Raw genomic sequence first — 25,968 nt, 5'->3', positions numbered from 1 at the left:
AGAATACCAGCCGTCTTTTTCCCCGAAAATATGAGGACTTCTCCCATATCTTACAGATCCCTGACTGAGCAATACTTAAGCAACTTACAGGCATCATTACTCCTCTGTCAATGAAAGATTTTTCACAAGGAAAAAAAAAATCCCTATGTGTAATTATTGATATAATGAACCAGGAGAGCTCTCTGTAATTGGCAAAATGCCACAGGGTGCAAGTTAATATCATTATGAGTAACACTGCCATTTCTGAGATGGGGAAAGTGAATAAGCTTTTGTTGTTTTCCAGAAAAACACAACAAGGATAAGAATAGCAAAACCTGAAACATTAATTGCATGCAGACAAACCCTGTTTATCCCAGATATGCAACTGTGACTTCCCTCAATCACAAGAGCAGTTCTTGGCCTTTTCTGTCCTGAGATCTATCTCGCATCTCAAAAAGATCTGATCAAACACCTGCCAGCGACCCCAGTTTGGGGCTCATGACCCCTCTGGTCAGACCACACAAGTGAAAAGTGAAAACAGAACACCCACAATAAATAATAAATCTCATAGAAGCCAGACCATGACACTTTAAATTGCTCCAGATTAAATCCCTGCACTTCAATGGGGCACAACTATAAGCCCACTATACCTGCTGTTAGCATTTAAAATAATAGCATTCCTAATAATAACATTTATGCTTGAAAAATTAAGTTGCTTTGAAAAATGGGGAAAAGGCACCAGTTTAGTATAAACATCCATGTAAATATATATATAAAAATACATATCTTAGAGATCCTAACATTAACACAATTACAACCATAATAACAACCGTGTCGAGTGAAAAAATAAATGTTTTGGCCCTGTTCAAAGCTCAGCACACAACCACTGTTTACATTTCAATGCTCTGAAAGAACTTGCCAAATGCCATACCTCAAACCAGCTTTTTGCTAGCTCAAAATTGGAAATTTGTACCAATCCACATTTTGCTTACTCCAAAACAAACTCATGGGCTGTGACACTATTGCTTCCCCTTACTCGTGAGCAAACACCCCAAGGAATCCTCCAGCCTAATGGGCACTGAACAGAAGCACAGGGGATGCAAGGGTAGCCCCATGCTCTGGGGACTCCTCAGTTAGCACAGGGGCCCTTTGTGTGCCCAGACCTTGTCACAGCACACAGCAGCTGTGGCATCACTCTAAATTGTGCAAGGAGCAGATTTAAGCCCCGGCCAGTCCCAGTACTGGTGAAAGACAAAAGGTCCATCTTTCCTCCTTTCTCCCCCTCAGGACGCTGCAGGCAGCAGAAGTTCCCCTGACCCAAAGCCAAGCATGCAGACTTTACCCTCCTCCTCTTTTTAAAGGGCCAAGTTACAAACACACGGAGAATCAGAGTTCGCAACTGAAATCCTGACAATGCTTTCCACCATGGAGCAGTTTAAAGCAGGCAGCAGTGATATTCATTAAGCTGTTAATAATGGATTGTGGCACAAAGCAATTTATCAAGTTTCCATTGTAATTAAAATCACTGAATATTTGGGCACTTGCAATGCACCTAGCTCTCCCCGTTCCTGAAGCTTTACATTTTAATGTGAATTATGGCTCCCTCTCCCAAGAGACCTGCTAAAAAGCCCGTTTTAATTGGTATGTTTTTAATTGAGATTACATTATTAAAAAGTGTACGTTTCTAATGATGAGAGAAAGGAGATGCTCGGCTCCCCTCTAGTCTCTCTCTCTCTCTTAGCTACAGCTTGCTTATCCCAGCAGGAGGAAAAAATGAAGGGCAGTCACTCCAAAGAAAGTGAAAGAAGCCCTGAGCAGCCAAAGGACACGAAGTCAGGGCAAGGCTGCCACTGACTTTGGTGGTGCAGGATCTCGTAGGAAGATTTTTGGAGAGGAAGAGGAATTGCTGCAATCGTTCAGGCTGCTCTTTAGCAAAAGTCAGAGCGAGGAATGCCACGCAGAGATTCCTGCCTCGCAGCCAGCTGACACCGAGGGCACGTTCCAGAAAGCCTCTCCTTAAGGCTTCCAGTGACAGAGAATCTGTCATTTCCCATAATAAGGGACTCAAATGTTAAATTACTCTCAAAATCCAGATACAGTCATGAGCGGCTGGGGTTTATCAAAGGCCTCCATCTCTGCTGGCTCCAGCAGGCTCAGGAAAGGGAGGCAGATCCCAGGGCAGCCCAGGCATGGTGGCAAGAAGAGAAGAGCCCCAGAGAACAAAGTTGAGGTTTACTTTGGTGTGTTGAGGTGGCCACCAGGCTCAAAAAAAAGAAAAAAAAAAAAAAAGTAACTTCATACACTTGGCAACAAAATGCAGACCCCATAAATGGTTCTTCTGTTGGCAAGATGGGCTGTCAGTGTCTCTTAGAGCAGGAGTATGGATCTGCTAAGGTAAGTAGACAGAAGAGAAAAGGAAGAAATATCAAAGGAGTGCAAAGTAGATACCAACAGTTGAGACAGATCAAGGGAAAAAGCCTCCGGAGATCAAAACATACCAACAAATGGACAAGACGGTTGAACCAGAATGAAATATCATGGAACAGCTTTTTCATAACCGCTTCAGAAAAGGTCATGCTGTATTGCAAAAAGAGGACGGTGCATGGGGCTGAGAGAGGTTACTGTAGGCAAATAGAGACACAGACAGACTAACAGAGAAACATTTCAAGATCAAGCCAGCAATACCACAAGTGCTGCAACTCCCCTTGTAGTTCTGGGAGTGAGTCAGGGAGAAAGGAAGGTGAACCTATAGCAGATAAAAGAAGAAAAGACAAAACATGAAACAAAATTGAAAATGATAAAACCAACAGAGAAAGGGAAAACTCTGCTATTGCAGTTAGGTCAGTAAATCTATGATTTTTGTCTAAATTAAGAATTCAGATGCTTCTGTCTAGTTGCATATTTCAAAAAAAAAAAAAGTCTGTTTATAGAGGCAAAATACCCAAACAAGCTATTGCTCTGAATGGAAAGTAAAATACATACATGAAATGCCTCTAGTCCCATTCAACAGATCCCCTGAAAGTTTAGAGCAAGTGTAGGGTTTAGGAAAAAAAAAAAAAAGTGTATGCAAATGAAGATTAGAGGTTATATCCCACCTTGGCATTAAAGGTCACCACCCAGCTATGCAGGAAATTAATCTCCATATGATTTTGTTCTACGACAAGATTCCCTTTGTTTGTTGTTTGAAAACCCCACAGTCTGGATGAAGACCAGATCACAGATTAGGCAGGAAAAAGGAAGGGCTTTCAATGACCTAAAGCAGGCTTTTCTGAGAAACTTGGGAGGAACAGACCAAAAGAGTAATATAGAAAAGGGAGGAGGAACTGAGAGAGAGCAGAGTTAGAAAGGAAAGCAAATGGGCACAATTTCAGGGTGAGGATTTTTCCTTTCACTCAAAGGGACAAATGCTGACACGGTAACATGAAGGAAAGCAAACAAAAGAAAGTGAGAAAAGATATGTCAGAAAGTTTTACTTTATGCTGAAGGAATGGCAAAGGAGAACAGTGCTTCCAAGCCTATAGGAAAATGATCTTAAAAGAGACATGTAACACTGCTTAGGCTGGGTATTTGGCACAGATGAGAACATGCAAGCTTACTTACTGATTTGGCATGTATCAACAGATCATTACTACATCAGAGTCTGCCCTGAGTGCTAGGGTAAAAAGGCAGCTGGAGATGCTCTACCCCCTTCCTACAAGGAATGGAGCCATGGACATAGCAAAGTCTCACTGGGTATGTGCAACTTCAGTGACTTAATACCTAGCAACATGTCCCCAAAGACACACAAGAAGCCAACAGGTTGCAACAGCCTTGATCCAATTATTTTCTCTGACTGGAGTATCAGGAGAGATTCTAACCAAGCAGGGGACAAACTTTATGTCTAAGGTCATGAAACAGCAGTATTGAGTACTAGGTATAAAAAGTATTAAAACCTATGCCACATCCTCCTCAAACAGATGGCCTTTCAGAAAGATTTAATCAGACACTGAAACGCATGCTGCGAATACTCATTACTAGCACAGGATCAGGCTGGGACAAGTGGCCAGCACTGACGTTATTGCCTACAGGGAATTACCACGGGCATAAACAGGCTTTTCAATGCTTCAGCTTCTCTCTGGATGACAAGCACAGGGTCCCCTTGCCATCACAGGGGAAGCCTGGGAGGGTAAAGCAAAAAAATCATGAGGGGTGGGCCAGGTCTAGTTTTCAGGGGAGAAGCAAGAGACCCGGTCCCTTTTAAGGAGCAACCATCTTCTTTTTGGCATCCTCCACTTTCCACCTGTGCTGGTCAAGCCACCACAAAGATCAATGAAACTGAACAGTCACTGAGTCTTCACCTAAAGCACAATGAGCTCTTACTCTAATTTTTACTGACACACAAAACCAGAGCTGTGACCACTCCCTCTCCTTTGGTATTAAGAACAGGAAGAGCAGGGTATAACCACAACAGGCAGCACACAGAAGGAGGTGTCCAAAAGGTGAACAAGCTACCCAAAAGGAAGAAAAAAAAAAAAAAAGGCAAATCTAGAAGAGGATTTCTGCTCTCCCCTTGAACAATGGAGGAGTTCCTTTGAAAAAGACAGGTTTGTCATTTAATTCTTCCCTCCTCCAATTTTTTTCAGAAAAATTTTACTGCAAATGTACTTTGAAAGACTCCTTACACTATCTTTTGGCCTGGATTTTTGATAAACAGTATTTTAAGAGACTGCTTTTACCATATAAACACAGTTTTAAAAAGTCACTAAAACCCTTGACATTACCGACAGCTGAGCATGTGGGTTTATTTATTTTTACGCTGGTTGAAAAAAAGCTTTTCTTCAACACTAAAAAAAAAACCCTTCTCAATTAAAAGATGTTTCTCATATGCTGTAGATCAGCAAAGCCAAATGTCCATATCGCTTCCTGCACTGAAAATGGGAGGAAAATGCATGCAAGGCTCAATGACAGAAGTGTTTAAGACCTTCCTCCCTGCAACTCTGAAGGCATCCAGTTGGCCTAAGAACTTTCTGTGGATTTATGATACTGCAGGGTGCATCTGAACCACCCTTGTTCTGCCCAGCAAGTGGTAAAGATACCTTTTTTTATTATTATTATTATTTTGAAGGCCCTCTAAAGTGGCTCCTTCACATGTCTTACTTAGCAAGTGAGATTAGCTTTTTCAGCATACTGACATTTTCTCAGCATTGTCTGCAAGATCATTCCTAGCAACTCCAGATACCCCTAAAATGTAACCCATTTTGTCAGTATGAACATCCTGGTTCTTTTATTTCATTCCCATGTTCACTCATACATCTATGTTCTTGCAAACTGAAGTATGTGAGCAGTGCTCCAAGAAGTCAACGAGATTGCTCAGGTGCCTGATGACAGTTTAGAACCTAGACTGGAGCTGAGGTTGGACATATGAGATATCAGACAGGGATGTTGCTCCTGAAGAACTGAAGATAAACAGCAGTGACTGAAAAAAATAAAAGGGAGATGGAGGTATTGGGAAGAGTGTCCCATATGTCAGATTGTTTGTTATGGTAGCTGCAGGGCTTGCTGGAGTGGGGCAAATAATACACACATTATGCCAGCTGCTTGTTCCTTGCTTAGGATCTATAAAGAATTCTGTCTGCTCCGTAACAGAGGCAGTAGAAATGGTGTGATAAGAGCAAGGGGTAATAGCAAGCAGATCTAGTATGTAGTAGCTGGATGCAGGTAATCAAGCAGATATTTGCTATCTCCTTGTGACTGCAGTGCTCGTAAAGTGCTGGGCTCACAGGTGTGCTGGGCTGCAGAACTGGGACAGATGCAGCAGTAATGCAAAATTCTTCCTGATTCCCCATCACGCTTCAGGGAGGTGAGAAAGTCACTGTTCTCCTTACTTATTCTGTCCTTGATCTGTTTTGAGGAGAGAGACTGCAGAACTGCATTTCATGATGAAAGCACCTCAGCCAGACAAGTCAGCCCAAGCCTGAAACCAAAAGATCCTGTTTTGTAGGCCAGCAGTTAATCTTTGGAAAGATAACAACATACTGACCAAGAAATTTCAGCTAGTGACCAAAAGTAATAAGGACTTTGAGCTCATTTCCTTCTGAGGATTTAAGGCCTTGCTGTGTTTCAATGGCCACTTAAGAAATCCTGAGAAAGTTATAAAATTCATTAAATACTCCAGCTTAAAAAAAAAAAAAAAAAAAAAAAAAAGTAAAGATATTTTTCTTCAAATTTGGGAAGGAAAGCAACTTTGAAGGCAAGCATTAATGCATGGATTTTTAAAAGCCGATGAATAACTAAAACTTCTTCTACCATAATGCCACTTTTTATCCTGTTAGAATCACCGTGTACTGCCCAAGCACAGAAACCAGATTTAGCGTTCTGAAGAATTTTAATATACTCCAGAGGAATGATACTCTTCTGCTTAAAACAGCAGAGATATGGGTTCGAGATTTGTGTTCAGTCCCCATATTAAGCACAGATTCTCTCTATATCTTTAAAGCACATTTACTGTTCTTGGAAACTCACTTCACTTTCCTCGCGACAAAGGCAGTGGGTAAGAACACGATCAAACTGTGAGAACAGCCTTGTGGAACAGAAATGCAGTGTCCCTCCCACAGACTTAGCAAAACAAAAGGACCAGGCTGATCCTTCATTTTACTGACTTTATTAATCAATTCAAATGAATTATTTAATATTGCCATATCGTATGTGTCCTTAAATGGACACCACGCTCATTCAAACATAAACAAGTTCTGCTTCGTTTTTTATGACGGCAAGAAAACTGCACACTATTAGAAAGTGTCTAATCCTCCCATCTGCTGTTTCCTTAGAAAAATATTTACTTTTAAACATCTGTACTGCATTTTCCACAGTTCAAACACACACATAGCTCCTGGAATGTACATAGTATTTAGCAAATTTTTAACTAAGTTTTCTTAGTAATTGTATAGTTTTCCCTTGACAAGGAGAGGATCAGACTTTTTTTCAGGAGGATTACCTCTGCTCAACTCATTTCAAGCAGCTCTTGAATAAAATAGTTCATTAGTTCACGAAAAGGAAAAACTCCAGGGAGCTGCTGAGGGAAGGAAGAGAAAAGAAGAGAGTGCCACAGTAATTAGGTTTTCAGATTGTCCCTTATCCTCCAGAATGCAGGTACATACACACATGTCCCTCTTCCCCTTAGGTAAAGCATTTAGGGGAGCTCATTGCATGTTCTTCCTTGGGAATCAGGGTTCTAGAGATTAAAGTTTTAACCAGGCCATCATTTCCCAGAAAGATACTAAAAGATACCACCTCTTTATAGCATGCTACTATAACAGTTGAAGGACAGATGCCTCACCTTTACAAGCATTTAAGTAGTTTCATTTCAGACTTCCTCAAAATTCAGTTTCCTGACCCGCCACCTCATTTTAGGTTCCTATGGCTGGTGCTGGAAGACCAAAGGATCTCCACTAAGCAGAAACCACGCATGCCTGCCCGGGCATGTAAGCAGCAGGAAAATGGGAGGAGGCTGCAATTCATCACTAGCAGTTGCTGACCAAAAGACCTTTTTCAGTTTAGACCTAGCACAAGAGAGTACAGAGTATCCCAGGGCCATACCAGTCTCTGGGAGACTAGGTCATCTTCAGGACTGACAGCACCATACAGCTTCTTTGTGGCTTTACACCACGTGGCACAAGGGCAGCATGGTTAACAGTGAAGCTTTCATGCTCTTTTTTCATTTTTCTGTCTGCCTGCTCTGGATTTGCAACAAAAGCATTCGGGTAGCCCATACATCTCCAGCAAAGTTGACCAGAACAACTGAGATGCAAACGAATACAGTTCTGGTGATACTTCTCTGTGCTTTATCACCCTCTCATTTCAAGTCAGCTTGAGACCACCAAGAAACAGCTGATCATCATCAGAAACATCATCAGGTCACTACCTCCCTAGCATGGATCATTGATCTTGAATTATGCATTCACAGCTGACACCAAAACTGGAAAAATCAAGAGATGCCAGAAGAATGTGTTGCAGCCTCCATGAACTCTCCAATTCTTGTTAAATGGTGCACAGTTTGAAAGCCAAATTTTCCCACATATCTGTTGTGATGCTGCAAAATTAATGTTTTGCAATATCTTTACGTTGTTGTATTCCCACTGGTATTACCATGAGTTAAAAATGAAATTCAAGCCTTTTTCTGTTAAGGGGAGGGGGTGTTGCTTTCATCCCGCAGTTTTAGGAGTTGCAATTTTGAGCACCATGAAAGACTTCTTCATCTAGATATCATCATTAAAACAGACGGGCAAGTTAAGAACTGAGCTGTAACTTGACAGAAAAACTCTTCCATGAACAATGATTTGCATATCAGATTATTAAGTGAAAATCTATCAAACTATCATTTCTTGAAACAAAGTCTATCCACCCTGTTTCTGGAAACATGTTGCCTAAGGGAAAAATTTAAACCTGGGCAGATAATCAGGATAAGGTATTTGAACACTTAAATCCTGCTGGAGTCTTCAAAGTAGGTGTTAAGTGGTGCATTAAATTTGTGCTGTTTCTTCTGAGCAGGGTGAATTTGCTGTCCTGTAAATAGTGGGAAAAGCATTTTACAATAATTTGAATTCATGAATAAATGTAATATATTAAAATTTCTAAAATACAACCACTAAATGTTTTTGTACATAAGCCAAATGAGTGGAATATCCAGGACTGAAATTATTTGACTGACCACAGAAAGATAATATATAATTAAAATGACATCTGCAGCACTAACCGATGGGTTAAGAGAAAGTGACATCACAGATCTCATATAAGCTGCAAGCGTATTATTAGATCTAAACCTGGCTGTAAAATTACTATCTGCCCGTGGGATTATCTTTAGGCATTCAGAAGCATTGTTTCATTTACTGATGGAACAAGGATGATAACAGGCTGACTTTGCTTGTCACATTATTTTTTTGGCCTTTCTTTATTCTTTGTTCATGTTCACTGCAGATGAGAGGAAGACAAGCTTCAGCTGAATCACTTTCACAGAGCTCTTCATTGTTTTACAGTTTGTTCCTTTTTTTTTTTTTTTTTTTTTCCCCCAAAGATAAAAACATTTTTAATGGTGATAAAATCAATGAGGAGTAAAAGATGCACACAGTGTAACATCTAGGAATATGGCAATCTAAGGAATACCCATTGGCCTAATGCGGTAAAGGAAGGCTGTAAGACTTTGCTTACAGCTCCCGTTATTAGCATAAGGAACCAGTAGCTACCAGTTACATCTTGGACTCATTAAAATTCAATGCCAAAACTCCTACTGACTTCAGGAGGTACATTTCATCACTCTAGACCTAAGACACAGGTCATAATTCTCCTTCAACTACAGGGCTATCTGGGACACCTAATCTCTGCAGATTACATTTCTGCATTAAACTGGACAGCAGCCGCATTTTGATCCATTTCACATACCTTTTTAATGTTCCTGGCAAATTCCTAAGTTGCCTGTATTTGTAGCAAAACTTGCACTCCACCAACCTAAACTAGTCAAAATTTTAAGAGTGGATAACAAGACAGGCAGTGAAGGTGGGGAAAAAAAGGAAAATCCAAACTTTTCAGTCACTTTTGAAAGCCATGTTAATGATCCTGAGCTGCATAGGGAACTTAATACGCTCTCAGAAAGCTGGTCCTAAAGTGTCTAACTCCCGGTACCTGAAATCATTCCCATATGACAATTTTGCAAACTAGGCAAAAGTCCAGGAGTAGGTGGGACCACTGCCAGTCATGGACTTGTGCATACACTGTTAAGGTAAACATGGACCTTGTACTTTCTTCCACACTGTCCTGATACTGGGCAGCTACTGCCATATGTTATCTTTTAATGAGTCTCCCAATATCCCTTCCAATACAATCATAAGCCTTTCTGCTCTATCAGCCACTGAGAGCTGAAAACACACTGCATATGGACATAATGCTGACTCCTGCTCGTCACTAGAATCTCATTTTTCTTTGTTTTCTCTCCTTACCATACCCACCTGTTGTCCTTTATCTTAGTCTTCAATTTGAGTGACCATCTCTAATATAATCAAGAATTTAGCCCCTGACTGATGCTGCCAATGCTACTTCCACAGAAATACAGTATATTAATACAAAACACATAGCAGTTAATACATTAACTACCATTAATTCACATTAGATTGTTTCATTGCCCCTTTTATAACTGATACACAGAATAAATAGCTTTTTCATGCAGACCCTGTCAGCATAAATCTTTCAGTCAAAACTCTCCATATATACAGCCCCATGAATATGCTATTAAAAGTTCACACAGGATCTGTGCACTAGAAATTAGGTGTCTGCAACCACCTTAGATACACCATCCATGTTTCTGAATCATGAATTATTTGTGATTATTCTGTGACTACGCAGTGGTGCATAGAAACTTTGGGGTATAAAGAAGGATGGATACAAAGACCTAAAGGCTACTGGGGAGGAAAGACTCATAAAGATAGAATTGAAGAAAGGTGAGAATAAGGGGACAATAAAGGACAACAAATATGGAAGTGAGATTTCACTGGAGAGAGTGTCAAAGAAAAAGAGTAGAACGTGCAACACAGTGCAAAGCAGCAATATCTTTGAAAATCAATTTGATTTTTAAAAAAGTGCCTTAGATATAACACCGTGAGAATTAAAATCCGTACTATCCTGAAAGATGACAGCTGGGGGGCTACATTCTGAAAAAAATTTGGGATGATCCATCCTCACCTGTGCTGTTATCCCATTAGAACTGCTGTTCATCTCAAAGTGGAAAGAAACTTTTCAATTATTTCAATATTAACAGATTCTTAATAGGTACGTTATGGCACATTTCATGTCAATTGATATGCAACACTTGTCTGTTACCTTTACAATGGAATTCTCTTTGATATTCTTTGTTTCTCACTACACATCCATAATTAATTGGTTAACCTATTTTCAGGGAAATTATGTGCAGTCTGGAGTAAAGAATGGTCAAAAAGGACAAGCAGACCCAAAGAACTTTTATATCACAAAATTTAAGTACATGCCTATGTTCCCAATGCTTCATGTATTGAAAATAGAGAGACCTTTATAAAAATATCTGCGCCTTCAGAGTCTTCATAAAATAACAGTGATTAACACACAACAAAAAACTCAGAACTGCCTTATGTCCAGATGAATAAGAAAGAGATGGGCCACAGCTGATTTGCTACTAATACATTTCAATTATTTTGCATACTGGGTAGAATTTACTACCTCTTTCTTTAACCATCTCAATAATAAATGTTTGCTCTTAATTAGACATGTAGGGTCTTTCTTTGCATTTTCATAAACAGTAGGAACTGCCATAGGGCTATATAAAACCCATGTCAGCTCAGAGGTAATGACTGGGTTGAGACACCCTGTGGGGGGCTCCCGCTTCTCATATTGTTAAGGAAAGCCAGCACAGACAAGACACCTGATGAAGATAAGAAAAAAATTTTACAATATGAATCCTTCTGGGTCTAGAAACCGGGTTGGAAAGCCATCCCAGATGCAACATTTTCTGAATCCTTATTTGGACAGATAAAGCAAGAGAAGCAGTCTTTCTTGTAATGTGTTAACAGTTCCACATCAGCACCAAGACTGGTTGATGGTATATAGAGCTAAAAATGAATAAAATCTTCACTAAATTGCTTTGAACGTTCAAACAGACTGAGTTCACTTTTTCAACTGAGGCTTATGCCACTTCCAGTTTTTCCTCAAAGCATTTGCTTATCCATATATTTATCACACAAATGGTTTTACCTCAGCTGCATCTTGCTGGTCTCTGAAGACAATTGCATTTTTTATAGTTTGGATAAAAAATCCATTCAGTTCCTTTTGTTTCTTATTTGGCAGAATTCGAAGCAGTGGGATCATTATGAATGGGAAAGAAACTGTAAGAGATTTAAAAGGAGAAAACACTGAGGCAGAGTGAAAAAGCATGTAATATCCCTTTCCTTTCATTAATATTACAAATCTCATCAAGTGGGATGCATTATTTTTGTGAAAGCTGTTTTTTCCACTTTTTCTCTCTCTCTTTCTTTTTTTTTTTTAATTTTTATTTATTTATTTTTTTCTTCTTCTTCCTCCTCTGTATGTTGGTACAGGCTTTCCTTTTAGAAATTCCATTTTGGCTGGAACTCCCTTGCTGGATAGTTGCCTTATAAGTTTTCCCTGACTGGCAAGTCTTCCACAATGCTTCCAGATTTCAGTTCAGCTTCTTGATGCCACAGAGCCAATACAACAAAAGGAAGAATTACTTTCACTGCCTACTTGAGCAGTTGCATGCAAAACGTGGAGGATCTTGACTCCATTTAGCAAGTTATGGCACTGATCCATACAACTGTGTAGTAGTAATTCCCATTTACAGCTCTTCAGTATTTGAATATTGCTTTGCTACTTTGTTTTGCTTCTCTAAACAGATCAAAGACTCTTAAAGTAGGATGCTACTACAAGGATGGTCTCCAGTCCATCGCCTTTATAGGCGATAGTAGGAACTAGATACCAGAGTGAAGTCTTGTGCTTGAATAAACCCATTGTTAAATCATGAACAGCTTAGGACTAACAAATCAGTCCATTTTCAGAAAACCCCTGTTGTCAACGGGACAACACTGCTGAAATTCAGACCATGTAATTTACTAACAGAAGGAAATCAAACACTTTCAGGCAATCCAACCCCAAACTCTACACAGCAACTTTCTTTAATGGAGGATGCTGTTAGAGGCTAGGGACAAATTTCTGTCCCTTCAGAAATTAGTCACAAATCCCACTTTGCAATCAGGTTAAACATTAACCCCAGGACATTTTGGATACACAGTTCCAGAAGGAAACAGTTCATGTGCTGCTAGTATAGGTACAATCTGTAATGCCAGCAGGATCAGATGGGCACAGGAAACTTTGCCACTGCGCCACCTGACACTACTGTGAACAGGTCTAGATAGTAACACAGTAAAAACTTATCAACCTTGATTATGCCGCAGCTTATTCAGCTATAATTCTTACTGCCATTGTGTTAACAAAGCTTTCATCACCACGAAACCTTAGTAGCGTTCATGACCTAGAACTAAATCGTCTTGTACCCTGTTCTTGTACTCCCAGTCTACTCACTGGGAAAATAAATGCATTCTCCTGAAGACAGCCTGTGCTGGTACTTACCATCTTCATCCTTTATAGTTATCAGCCAGGCTGCTGATGCTATTTAAATAAGAATTTAGAGGACTTACGCTACCTGCTTATGCTCCTCTACTTCTCTTCTGGTTATTAGCACTCTTTTATTTATGGGTGAGATTTCAATCTCTACCAAGTAAAAAGAGTGCACAAAAACTTTGCTCCCAGGTTCCCAAGGGCTACACTTTATTTACAACATATAGATTAGGTTGCTGTAACTCTGTTTTAAAACAGAAGTGTAGCCCACAGGCTACAGGTGCCAGAAACCTTCCTCTCAAATCAAGCTGGAGCATTGTTTTCTGTGACTCTTGGTTTCTGGAGGAAGTTGCATTAATGATGACAGGAGCTGTAAAGCATACCATGAAAATCTAGAGGGTTTCGTGCACTGTGGGCTGAATTCTGAACATTTCTGAAATAAAGCTCACAATACATCTTCCTGCTCCTGCTTCCAGATGTTTTGCAATTTCAGAATGACTTTCAGAAAATTACCATAACAGAGTAGACAAAGGTGGACTGTACTTACGGATTAGAATAAGAAGAGGCTTAAACAAAGACATTTCAAAGAATGTTCTGCAATTCTTAACAAAGGGGTCATCAGGATTCTTCTGAGAGTCCACCTGCGTTCCAAAAGCTACGCTACCGACAACATCCAAGGTAAAGCAGTTGTAACACCTGCATTAAGAATGACAATCATTAGCTACAACTTACATATCCATGAATATCTTGCTTCTACAAACATCGCATAACATTGATTTTTGTCTCTGATTTTCTTTTTGCTTTCAAATTTGGGCTTTGCTCACAGATATTTCCATCATTCTGATAAATACTGATGTTTAATAATAAATACTATTAATAATTATTAATAATTTAATAATTATTAAAATAATAACCTCCTCTCCCTCTACAAAGTGAACATGTTTTCATATAGCTCAATAATTCTACTAATACTTTATATATATATTTTTAAAAAAAGTTCATTTGTTATTATCTTGGAATCTAATGCAACAGAAACTCAGAAGAATTATTGTAGTATACATAGAATAGAGGTAATCTCTTTCTCTTTTCTTCAGTTCTCAAAACTGCATAAACAATGTCTCCACCAGTCTAGTCTGAACTCTCACAAGAGTCACAAGAAGTCCTTAAATAAAATTTTCTATTAAGGATTTCCTTTGTCTTCTTAATAGCTCCTTTCTAACGCAAAATCCTGGTCAAAACCATGGGGAACTGACTCCAAGTGAAGCCTGTATCTCTGCAGAGTGGTAGCAAATGCTTTGAGAACTACAAATGATCTGTAGATCTCAGCACAGAAATTTTAGAACTTATTGAATCTCTCCCCACATACCTGGCTATCTAGCCAGTTATCTCACCGTTTTTATTTCTAATGTCCATTAGCAGCTATACTAGTTTTGAGATAACAGACTAAGAATGTGAAATATCCTTGTAATTTAGTTCTTCTGATCTGTTGGTCAAGTATTCAATGACTGATTCGTTATGTTTTTCTATGACTGTTCTTTTCTATAGAAGGTTAATATCAAATTCTCTGATGTTTTAACTTGATTAAGCATGAATCAAGAGGACAGGACTCAGGCCCAGTATATCCTGTGTGTATACTGTGAAGCAGAACATCTCATACTATAATCCTTGGATCACTGTCATTCTGAGGACAACAAAGCTGAATTTAAAGATAACGACAATGCTGCAGAGCTAAGTAACTTGTTTGGATTTTCAACTCTTACACAAAACAAAAAGGCACTGCTGGATGTTGAAACGTTAAAAGAGGGGTTCTGCAACAAAACAATAATCTCAGAAGCCCTCAATCATTTACCTCACCAAGTTATTGAAAAAGCTTAAACCCTACACTTTGAGTTGTTGACAAAACACAAAATGGCTAAAGCCAACTAATGTACAAGAAGACAGAAGGTTGCAAATAGGGTATCTACAGCCAAAAAATGGCTCCCAAGGCAGTTTTGTGAAACTGCAGTGCAATGAGAATCACATTTATATATGTCAAACTGGCTGAAATGGTAGCATGATAAAATAACTGGAAGAACATATTCTGAGATGGTCAACATCATTCATTTCTACTTTCAAAGTCTTTTCCAAAGTGCCTCTCGAGAGGTGAAACCTTATCATGGATCAATAGCTAAAAGACCAGGCAAAGAAAAAGGACAAATGGAAAAAAGGGAAAAACCCAGAAGGACTAAAAAGGTCAATTTTCATCAGAGCACTAGGCTAAATGCAATGTATCATCTCAGAGTCTCATAGTAACTCCTCAGATATTTAATATAAAGAAATCTTTGTGCACACACAGACACTTGCATGCATGCATATACATTTACTGGACAAGAGATGGTTGAACAGTGACCAAATATCCAATCCTTTAGATGAAACAAAATTATTTGCACTGTTCCAGGTAGGGAAAAGTCATGAGAAACTTCAGAAGGTGCTGACCAACCTAGCAAATGAAATGTACACAAAATAGTGCCTGACAGTAAGGATACATTTGAACTATTCATTCACCATACAGAGATCCTAGAAGTATTGTATGTGCTCAGAGAAGAGGCTAGACACTATTGTGAACAGCTCAGTGAAGATCTCTGCTGAAAGAGCAACAAAAAATGATAATAGGATCTTAAATGCATAACAAATGGGAGAAAGCACAGTATGGAAAATATTAAAGTGTCATTTTATAAATCAATGGTGCATTCTCATCTGGAATACTGATCTCATTGTTTCACAAAAGGCTAGCGTGCTATTAGACAGGGTTAGTAGGAATGTGATAAGAATCATTAAGTGCTCAAAAAAAGTCATACCAAAAACAAACAAACAAACAAACAAGAAAGTGATGGACTAGAGGGATTTGATACTAGATCAATTCCTGTATTTGTACATTATTGGCAGACGGTACAGAGCAGACTGGACAGGGACTGGTGCAGCTTTCCTTTCTGCTTCCAGCTGTTAAAACTCCATTAAACAGCTAGAAATACATTAGATGCATTCCCAAAATTACTTTTCAAGTATGCAATGGCTCTCCCCATGAAGAAAAGGCATCTATCATCAGACACATCCTCTATCCTATGATCTCCACTTATAAAAGCAAGAGAAAAAAATAAATCTTGTTATACATACAGTAAATGAATATCTAGAATAATTGCTGCTATTGACTTTTTTTTTTTTTTTAATCTGTTACTCATTTCTGGTATGTTGAACGTACCTCTGGATATCAAAAGCTTTGCCAGAATCTGCATAGACTTTCAAGTTACTCAGCAGGACATCGCAGGCCTGGTTTATTAGCGGTGTCATCTAGAAAGGAATGCATTCTATTGTGAAAATTGTTAAAATGTAAAATAAATAATAATAATAAAAAAATCAATTATTCTAAATTAGTTTTATCCAGTAGACGGGATGGAGCTCTCAGGACCCTCTGCAGGTGTGGTCAGGCACTTTTGCACAGGTGAGATGAAATGCTGGGATTGCCTACACTATTACAGGGATGCCTTTCTCCAGCTCTGGGCCTAAACTCAAAAGGTCTTGTTGCTTACCTGACCTTTGGTTCTTGTCCACTTATGGCTATATACATGGAGAGAGACTAAGAAAAAACATTCCTCTCTTTTTTTAATCATTCCCTGTCCCAGCTGACCATCTATCATGATCCATATTTACAGGTCCTTACATTTTGTCTACGTATACTACTGAGTGGAAGGAATATTTTCTGTGGTCTTGAAGTCTTATAAAGATGTCACCACCAGAGGCCTAGTATTTCCGTCTTGCCATCCCTCAGTTTGAGGGATTTAAGGAGTACATCGGGAAAGCACTGTGTATATCACTACAGTTTGCTGTGGGAAGAGTGCTGCCATTACCTGAGGAGAGGGTTGTCTGGAGTGGCAACCGTCATTAAGTGGACACACGTGTGAATTTGTTCGGCTAGTGGTTCTTTCCATTCGCTGACAAGTGATGGTCAGGTAGACCTACACATGCCCTGTCTGGCTAATAGTGAAATAGTGTCTGCCTAATAGTGAAAGTCTTCCTCTTCAGCATTTCATGGAAACCAGACATAGGCAACCATCACGACCTTCTTAAAGTCCCTCTATAACTCGTTTCATAAGAACAGCATCAGACACTTACCTTGATTATACCTTCAGGAGGGACAGAGGAGGATTCTGACTGCTGCTTTGAGTTAGGGCATAGCAGCAATCCAGCCATTACCCTAATGGTATTATTTGCTATGACTCTTCCTCCAGGGAGGCTACTGACAGATCCTCCTACATTTTAATACCCCAGTCTTGCCTCAGTTATGCCAAGCATTAGCAGACATATGCACAGCAACCCGTCTTTCCTTCCTGAGCAACCTCCTTCAGCATACGGATGTCAACAAATATGAGAACAGACTTGTCCTACTATTCTGACATTCTTGTTACCAAAAAAGACTTACTGCAGCCTCTCAGCACACTCCACAAGCTATGCAGGCTGCCCAGCCAAGTCCATTTTGCTTGGCACTTCTACCTCTGTGAAACTGGCATAACACTTCGTGCACAGGCACGCTGCCATCCCAACACATGGGCAAGACTGTACGCAGTCAAAAGGCCAACGCGGGAGCATCCAACATGTTCTCCAAAGGCAGAAGTCTTAGTCAAGAATGTGTCTAGCTGTTCTCAAAGTCCCATACCTATACGGGACAGAGCAGGATGTCACCCTTTCAGTTCAAAGCTGGATTGATTTGGGCTGTGCAACAGGAATCTCACAAAACAATTCTGAATCCAGATTAGTATTCTGTAAAAGCAGCTGGTATGTGTGTTTGGGAGGTGCACACCATGTTATGTGGCAGTTTTCTGCCCCTTTTGGCTTTCTAAAGAAGGTCCCCTGCAGTGAGCTTCATCTCAAATGATTCAACAAAACTAACACATTTCTGTTCAACAAATCAAACCAGGGTAAAATGCTTTATAATCTCTGGGTCCAGCCCTTCGAATGAACTGAGTCAGTCAAGGAGAACAAAATGAAAATCCATATTTTAACAGGTACGATGTTTTCTAAACAGATGGTGATCATTTCAAATTTTTCCTTTTATTGCCTTATTTTCTCTTTCATTCTTCAGCACATCACCAGACCTGAAACCACCCAGCTGGCTGCTATTGCTTTCCAACAGCTGGCAGGGATGGCAGGGGCACATACGCCTGGCCAGGGCATCTCGCAGCACCTCTGAACTTTCCACATTCCACCAGCCTGTCAAAATGCCGTAGCAATTTATTTCTAGACAAAAAGATATTTTTATTAGCACATCTAAGCAGGAAAGTGGGGAGGGGGGCACATGGATTTGATTTATTGTTAGCATTATAGGACAGAGTCATATCAATGAGACAATTATTTGCATATGAAAGCTACGGGGGATATCTACTTAGGAATCCTGGGTTTGGGTTTGGGTTTCTGTTCCCTTGGGGGACATAAATTAATCCAAGTTTGCCAACTACAAAGACCACAGAGTGAAACGTACTCAAGTCCCTTAATACTTTAAACTCTGCTCAATCATCAAGAAAAATAAAATAGTGTTGGGGGAGGTGAACCACAGCAAACTTTGAAAACAGGCACGGTAACAGACATGTTGATCTACACTGCCTTGGGTATCACTAACTTCCTATACATTATCGTTTGCCAGTCAGAACATAAAAGCTGCATAACCTGCCTGAGATTCAGTTCTTGGTGGGTAAACAAACCCCAGCTGCTCTGTGTTCAGATTGGCTGAGAGTAACAGGATGAAGAAAAATCTAAACAATATGGTCCCTGTAAATATTTGATCTGCCAGTTATCTAATAGCAAGAGTAGCCCAGAGTCCAAATTTCTTTCTTTTGCCAAAGGAGAGCATTTGGGGTTAGGGTTTTCATGATGCCAGGGGCTTTGCCGTATAAATCCTGCCAATTTGCTATTTGGCACATAACAACAATTAGTTTCCGATTCTGCATATGCATGGTGCACGGGGATGTTTGCACTGTTCAAAGACATCGGAGTCACATTCCTCTAGTTAGATGTGGACCTCAGTATTTACCAGGATTATTCCCCTTATTCTTAGCATCCAAGAAGTCTGGATTGTATTCACTGTAGACAGTCACACCAGAAAGTTTTACCGTTCACACGTAGTACAGCAAGGTCATGGCAGGCCTCTTGTCCCATAAATGGGATGGAATATAAGGAAAGAAGAAGGAAAAAAGGACACAACCCCAGCATAGGAATCTCTTTTGCTACAGATACCAAGTCACTAAAACCAGGAAAAGAGCAGAGGTGTGTTTCCATCATCTCACAGTGGGGCTCTGCTACTCAGGGCCACAACTTACCAAAGAGAGCAACTCGAGCAGACACTGACTCGTGGCTCTAGGATATGCACATTTCACATATCAGCTCTTAAGTTAGTGATTTGCATCATCTCAGGTGAGTACACTTTCTTTGCTGAATAGCAATTGCAGCTTGCAGAGACTCTTCCAAAATGCCTCTTACCACTGTGCAAGAGTAGAGTAGAAAGAAAATCAAGGAAATCTCAACAGCTGCACTGCCAGATCCTATGTCCTAGTGGGATCTGGAAGATCTACGTGCCTGAGACTGACACCAGAGGATTTTCTTGCACTGTTTTGTCAACTTATCACAAGTTCTGCTTTCTGTCTCCCTTTGTTTGAAAAAAAATGCCGTAACACAAACTCCACTTCACAGCTTATTTAGGACAATGCTACATTATGTTGCACTCTCTTCTTTAATTTTTGTGTTCTGTTTTGTTTTAATGGTTAGTTAATGGAGGAGAGGATTCCCAGCATACTGATAGGAGATGACAAGAGTACTGCAGCACCATCAGAATAAATAAAAATCAATGGGTTTTCTGCTGGTGCTGGCTGTAAAAGAGAGCCAAGCTATTTATCAAGTCTGACATGGGGTCCAGAACTGCAGGATCATCACAAGCACCACAGCAAAAAGGGGAGAAGCTAAATAAGAAACACTAAATAGGGAATCAAGATCAGTACAGCACGATCACTAACATTTCAGCTCATTTCAATATATAATAGCTGAGGAGAGCATGACAGGAACACAGAGAACTGCATCTTTTACTTGAGAACCTCCAGCTATATTACTTCACAAATTCCTCATGCATTACACCTTGGATCAACTTTCAGTGGTTGGTAATATTCCCATTTAACAGATGAAAGATGTTTCACGTAGAGAGAATTTAGGCAGCTTCTACCAGATCACACTGAGGCAGTCAGGGGCAAAGCTGGAAGTGAAACTTGGTTCTCCTGCTTCCTCTCTCTCATTTCTCATTCTCAGTGCTGCCATAGCAATGGGACAGCTTATTATCAGATCTGCTACCAACCCCAGTGGCATCTCATGGGGGATGAGACTACTAACTCTTACTGCAGGATCAAGCCTAAAAGTCTGTTGACTTACGCTATGTTCACCATTACCGTAGTTGAATTTACCTTTATCTGGATCCAAAGCTTCCTTCAGCTGGAGTGGACTGCTTTATTAATCTTTGCATACACATTTGAAAAAGAAAATTAAAAGAAGGGGAACAGAGAGTATGGAACTCTATATAAAACAAGACAAAACAAAATAACAGTGTGGCAGAGCACAGCTTTTAAAGTGAGCAGTTGAGGGTACAGAGAGCAAAAACAGAAGATGCTAGAAAATTCTTAAAGAATGTTAGGGAATCAATTCTCTTCATGCAAGCAGCAATGACTGCACTGGCTCCCCAATAGCTCTATAACCTCTGGTTTCAATTAATTGCTCATAACTTTGCAAAATTCTGGGATCAACTTTTCCTCATTTGGTGACCAGCTCTTGGAAACAATTGCCAAACTGAAGTGAAATTCCTCATGCTTAGTGAACTTCTCAGTGACGCTACACCAATACCACTGAGACAAAAGCACAAAGCACACTTCCACCCCCAGCCACAGCAGCTAGATGTCTCTGTGGGGCATTACAGTTCAAATCCTAGCAAATATATATTATCTTCCTTGGGATTTGTCCCATAGCAGTCAGCTCAAAGAGTGGATGACCAGCTTCTCGTTATTGCTAGTACTGAAGCTGTCTCTCAGTCTCATAGTAGATTCTTGTGTTTTGGAAATGGAGATATCAGGAGTCTGTATCCAACTCTGCACATCATTTGTCTGAAGGGATTGCTATGGGGAGCACAAAGAGTTGTTAACATTTATAGCTCTGTCACAGGCTAATAGCTCCCAGTTCTCTCAGAGCATCCAGATAGACAAGTCTATGTTCAGAGCAGAGCTGGGAGCTGCAGCACTCAGGGGGAACCATTCTCCAGAGCAACTCTGGTATTATGTGAAGGCAAAGTAGACATCTAGGGTGAACACGGTGGTAAGAAGATTGTAATGGTTTTATCTGTTTGTTTTTTCCAAAGTTTAGATCTCTGTGGCAAAGGAATTGGTGTCCTAGGAGAAGAAATAAGGTATGTGCCTAGCAGTGTTTATAAATATGTATCAAACAACAAACCCAGGTTCTTATGCAACAAATTCATAGCAAAAATAACTCATTTGTAATTCCTTTGGGTTAGAGAGGAAGAGTTTATTAAAAACAATATGACTTCTACATAATCGTGAATACTCTGTAGTATGGCCAATACTAGAACACAATATTTCCATTTCCATGCTGCAGAGGTTCTGACAGAGTACTAAATATGGGAGAGTTAAAAAGTGGGATCATAATTAATGAGCATTGATTTCCTTTGAGAAGTGTTGGTATGGCTTCTAAATTAAGCAACAGCAAGAGAAGCATATAAGCGAGGAGTTAAGTTGCATTAACTTCAAATCCCAGGACTATTCATCTATTTGGGTTGAAAGTGAAATGCAAGGCTGAGGTGTACATCTATTCAAAAGAGGTTCTTAAGCTAACACAAATTTATTGCTGGCATTTTTCTGTGCAGGGACAGAGAGTCTTCTGGTGAAGACATGAGACTGGAATGAAGTCGAACCTTTTAGAGAGACCCTTCTCTCCTTTTTTTCCCACTTTCTGTAGACTTCGGAGGAGAAAATTACCATTTCTGGGTAACACGGAGCCTGCACCCCTTGTACCGAGTTTGGAAGAGGCAGCACAGGGAAAGCTGACCATCGAGCTAAAAACAAAGGTTGCAATTTCCACATATGAGCTGGGTGCAAGGTGCTGGCTGGCCCACCATTTTACTTTCTACCCCCATTTCCTCCGGCCCTGCAGCTCCGCCACCAAGCAGCGCAAAGCGAGCAATGGGACTTCTTCAACACGAGTCAAACCCTGCAAACCTGCCTCTGCCAGGCCCCAAAGCAGGACGCACGGGGCCTCTCCCCGCTCGTCCTCACCTCGCTGTGCCGGTGCCGGCAGAGGTTGCTCTGCGCAAATGGAGGGGAGCGCGGCTTTATCTTTTGTTACTTCCACAGCAAAGAGCCGAAGCCGGGAGCCGCGCTTTGCCGATGACCTGCAGTAAGGCGGATTAATTTCAGCTCGGGAAATGCAGAGCTCCCCTCTCCCGCCACACCATTAGCGACTAATCGCCTGAATATTTAAAAATCCTCGCGTCTATAAAACCTGGCGATGGAGCCGGTGACAGAGCAAATGTCGAGGCGCATAACCAATGGCACTGTCAGTTGTGATTAATCAGCATCTCCAGCAGGCTTGCGGCCAATTAGAATTTACCATAATGAGGAGGTGACAGCCGGCGTTGCTAAGCGACCGCTGTCTATAGAGCTGAGAGAGCCAGACACATTTAGATGTTACTGTGGATTTCGACAGCGGCATGTCAAAACAACACAGGCGTCTGCCCAGTGGAAAATTTTACAGCCGAGGACTGGGCACCAGAGTGAGGCATGCTTCCCTTTCAGAATAAAATACATAAAGGAAGAGGTGGTGGTTTGTTGGTTATTATTATTTTTTTTCCTCTCCCTTGAAAGGCGACTTTAAGCAGTCAATCATTTATCTGAGTTTAATTAAGAGATATCGTGTTGCTGGAATAGAACTTTGGTACTGGGTAATGGGTTCCCATGGTTAAGGAAATGCTGAGACATTTATAGGAAATTAGCAGCAGGTCAGCACGGAGACATTTATTTTCAGTCAGAGGTATTTATCTGGCAATGACATTCTGTTCCAGTGACTTATTTTATTATATGAAAGGATTAAAGAATAAAAGAAGGAGGGGGGAAGGAGATGGAGAAATGAAAATAGACTGACAGCAGTTCCTGCGTTAACGTGAGAGCTGCTGACTCTGCAAATAATGAAAAGCTATGCTCCAGTTGGGAGCAATAACCTTTTCTGTACTTTAGCTTACTCCTGAAAGGGCTGGGGTAAGGCTCTTTTCTGACTTTGCTACACTTTTATGGGCAAACTGGCTTATACAGAGAAAGACAGAGGATCATATCTTCAGATTAGCTATTCTGATTTACACCCGTCTGTGAGCTGAACCACATTCTACACATGCTCTACTGGACATGCTACTAAGATCTAAGTAAACTGGCAAAGAGTAGCAGATTTTTTAAGCTATCCTTAATATGGAGCTATATAAGTAGATGCTAGCACAAAAGAAATCAATTATGTCTTCTAAATCAGGAAAGCAACACTGCCTACAGCTTACCTCTTTCAGTTTGGTCTCGCTGAAGGCTGGGGTCAGCACACTCCGGACATATTTCCATCTGTCATCACGAAGACAAAGGATGCTGTCGAGCATTGGCTTGGAAATCAAGTTCGGCTTCTAAGTCAAAAGAAAACATAGTTCGCTTTTAACACAAATGCAAGTAGAGTTACTTGAGTCTCTGGAACTTGGTAAGACTGGCCATGAATGGCATTGCGTCTGTGTCCCATAATGAGAGAGGTTCAAATAAGTCCTGAACGCCAAGCCAAACACAGATGAGGCTAGAGAAAAATTCCCTTTTGCTGTTTGCATTCCCTCTTGGGCTTGTAAAAGCCCTGGGTCAGTCCACCAGCTCCTTACTCAGATTGTTCTGGTTCTGTCGTTTCTGATGCTCTCCTGTGATTTCCAGCTCTCCTTTGCTGAACCCTGGTTTCTTTTCTCCCTTTCTAAGGTGACTAGCAAGAGGGCTTGTCAACACTCCTTCTCTGTGTGACATGAGTGACAACGCACCGCACGCGGGTGTCGGTGGGGGACACGATTTCTGGTGACAGCTGGTATGTCAGACTGTTACATGCATTTTTGAAGTCTTCAGAAAATATGTTGATTAGAAAGCAAGTTCCAGTCCTTACTCTGCCTGTAAGGAACACGCTCAGAGAGTTTTGCCCAGCTAAGATGTGCTGGCTTGGGACTATTACAGCTTCAGCACTTGGTCAAACATAGTAGTAGTTTAAAGCACTGCCCCAAGAGGTTCTGTACCAAGATGACTGCTATGATTTACTAAATTTTAAGAAATCCCTTTCTGTAGAATAGTGATATTCACCAAGGATTACAAAAAAAAAAAAAAAAAAAAAAAAGATTTTCTGAGAGAGAGAGAGAGAGAGAGGAAGCATGTCAGAAAACAACACAATTCCATCTAGAAGCAGCCTCAGGAAATGCCCCTCCCCACAGCAAAGTGCACTACAACTTATATTATTGCCAGAGGATATTTTCCTAATTGTTCTTGAAGGCATCCAAAGATGGAGATTCAATAAACTCGCCAGGCAAACCATTCCAGTGCTGGACTACTCTTAACATGGCAGTAGTTATGGTCTTTAGCAGTAGTGTTAACAGGGACAGAGAAAATGGGTTATTCTCTGCCTTTCTCCAGCAGCTCATATTGAAGATTATAACAATCACTAACCACGTTGCTGCTATTTACCCCCAAAAACACCACTTCACTCAATACATACTTATCAGTCATGCTTTTTGGAACCATTTGTTCAGTCTCATTTCTCTCCTTTGCATACTCTTCTATGCAATTTACATCTTTCTCAAGGTATAGCGTACTGTGACTTGACATGTTACTCCAGCCAAGGAAGGATTTTTTTTCTTATGTCCTGCAGTATATATTCCTCTCTATTCACCCCAGAATGCTACATACCACAGCATAACATTGTTGACTCATATCCTGGCTTGTGGTTTACTGTAACTCAGACTTTTTTTCCTGAATAATTGCTCCCTAGGAAGTTATTCCCCAACCTTTATCTACAAAGTTTGTTACTCCTAAGAGTGGTATATAGAACATGTCCCTGTTGAAATGTGACTGTTCATTTCATGATTACTTCTCTGACTGATCATGTCTACTTTGAATTGTAGCCCTTTCTTTCATATTGCCTTCCCAGCTTAATGCCCTCTGTATATTGCTATCACACTCAATGCCACCGCCATCTAAACCATTAAGAAAAATACTGAACAGCACTTGCAAAGCAGCCACCTCTGGGATCCCCCTGGCTAATGCCTCCATTCTGACAGTGGATCATCCCTAAACACTTTCCAAGTCTTCTTCAATCAGTATTTCATGTATCGTACAACCATTTCCTCCAGACAAACCATCCTAAAATTGGTGGGTGGGGATAAGAGATGTACACCACAACATAGATATCAGGCTGTAGAGAAATACTTGTGCATGTGAGATCTGGCACCCAGACACCTGCCCACCTACCTAGGGCAGTGGTGGCAGTACATTCCCCCCATATTAACAGCAGTAGCAAAGTTCCTATATTTTCCTAGGAAAGACCCAAGCAAACCAAAAAAAAAAAACATATGTTGACTTTCCCAATGTCATCCATTGATCCATTTCACCCTCTAACATTTTCCTCAGTCATCCCTTTATTATGAATGTACATAAAGAACTAGTTCTTACCACCTGTTACTCACCTGGATACCTACATTTCATTTTCTTCCTTGAGACTTTTGATATTATTGTCCCTATA

The 25,968-nt window shown here is 40.4% G+C and overlaps 1 protein-coding gene across 2 annotated transcripts in view; it reads right to left on the bottom strand.

The window, feature by feature from the left end:
- Positions 1–25,968, bottom strand: part of TBXAS1 (thromboxane A synthase 1) — a 243,912-nt gene that overhangs the window by 79,498 nt on the left and 138,446 nt on the right. For both annotated transcript variants that reach the window (XM_082778122.1, XM_082778123.1), the window contains exons 6-9: positions 23,720–23,836; positions 16,346–16,434; positions 13,655–13,803; positions 11,728–11,858 (exon numbers count right to left, since the gene is read on the bottom strand). In XM_082778122.1, the coding sequence (XP_082634248.1) occupies positions 11,728–11,858; positions 13,655–13,803; positions 16,346–16,434; positions 23,720–23,836 (486 nt within the window). The remainder of the gene's footprint in view (positions 1–11,727; positions 11,859–13,654; positions 13,804–16,345; positions 16,435–23,719; positions 23,837–25,968) is intronic.

The sequence above is a fragment of the Aythya marila genome (assembly GCF_965140915.1).
Source record: "Aythya marila genome assembly, chromosome: 1".
Lineage (NCBI taxonomy): Eukaryota > Metazoa > Chordata > Aves > Anseriformes > Anatidae > Aythya > Aythya marila.
Note: the sequence above shows the minus strand (reverse complement) of the source record. Positions and strands in the feature narration are given on the sequence as shown.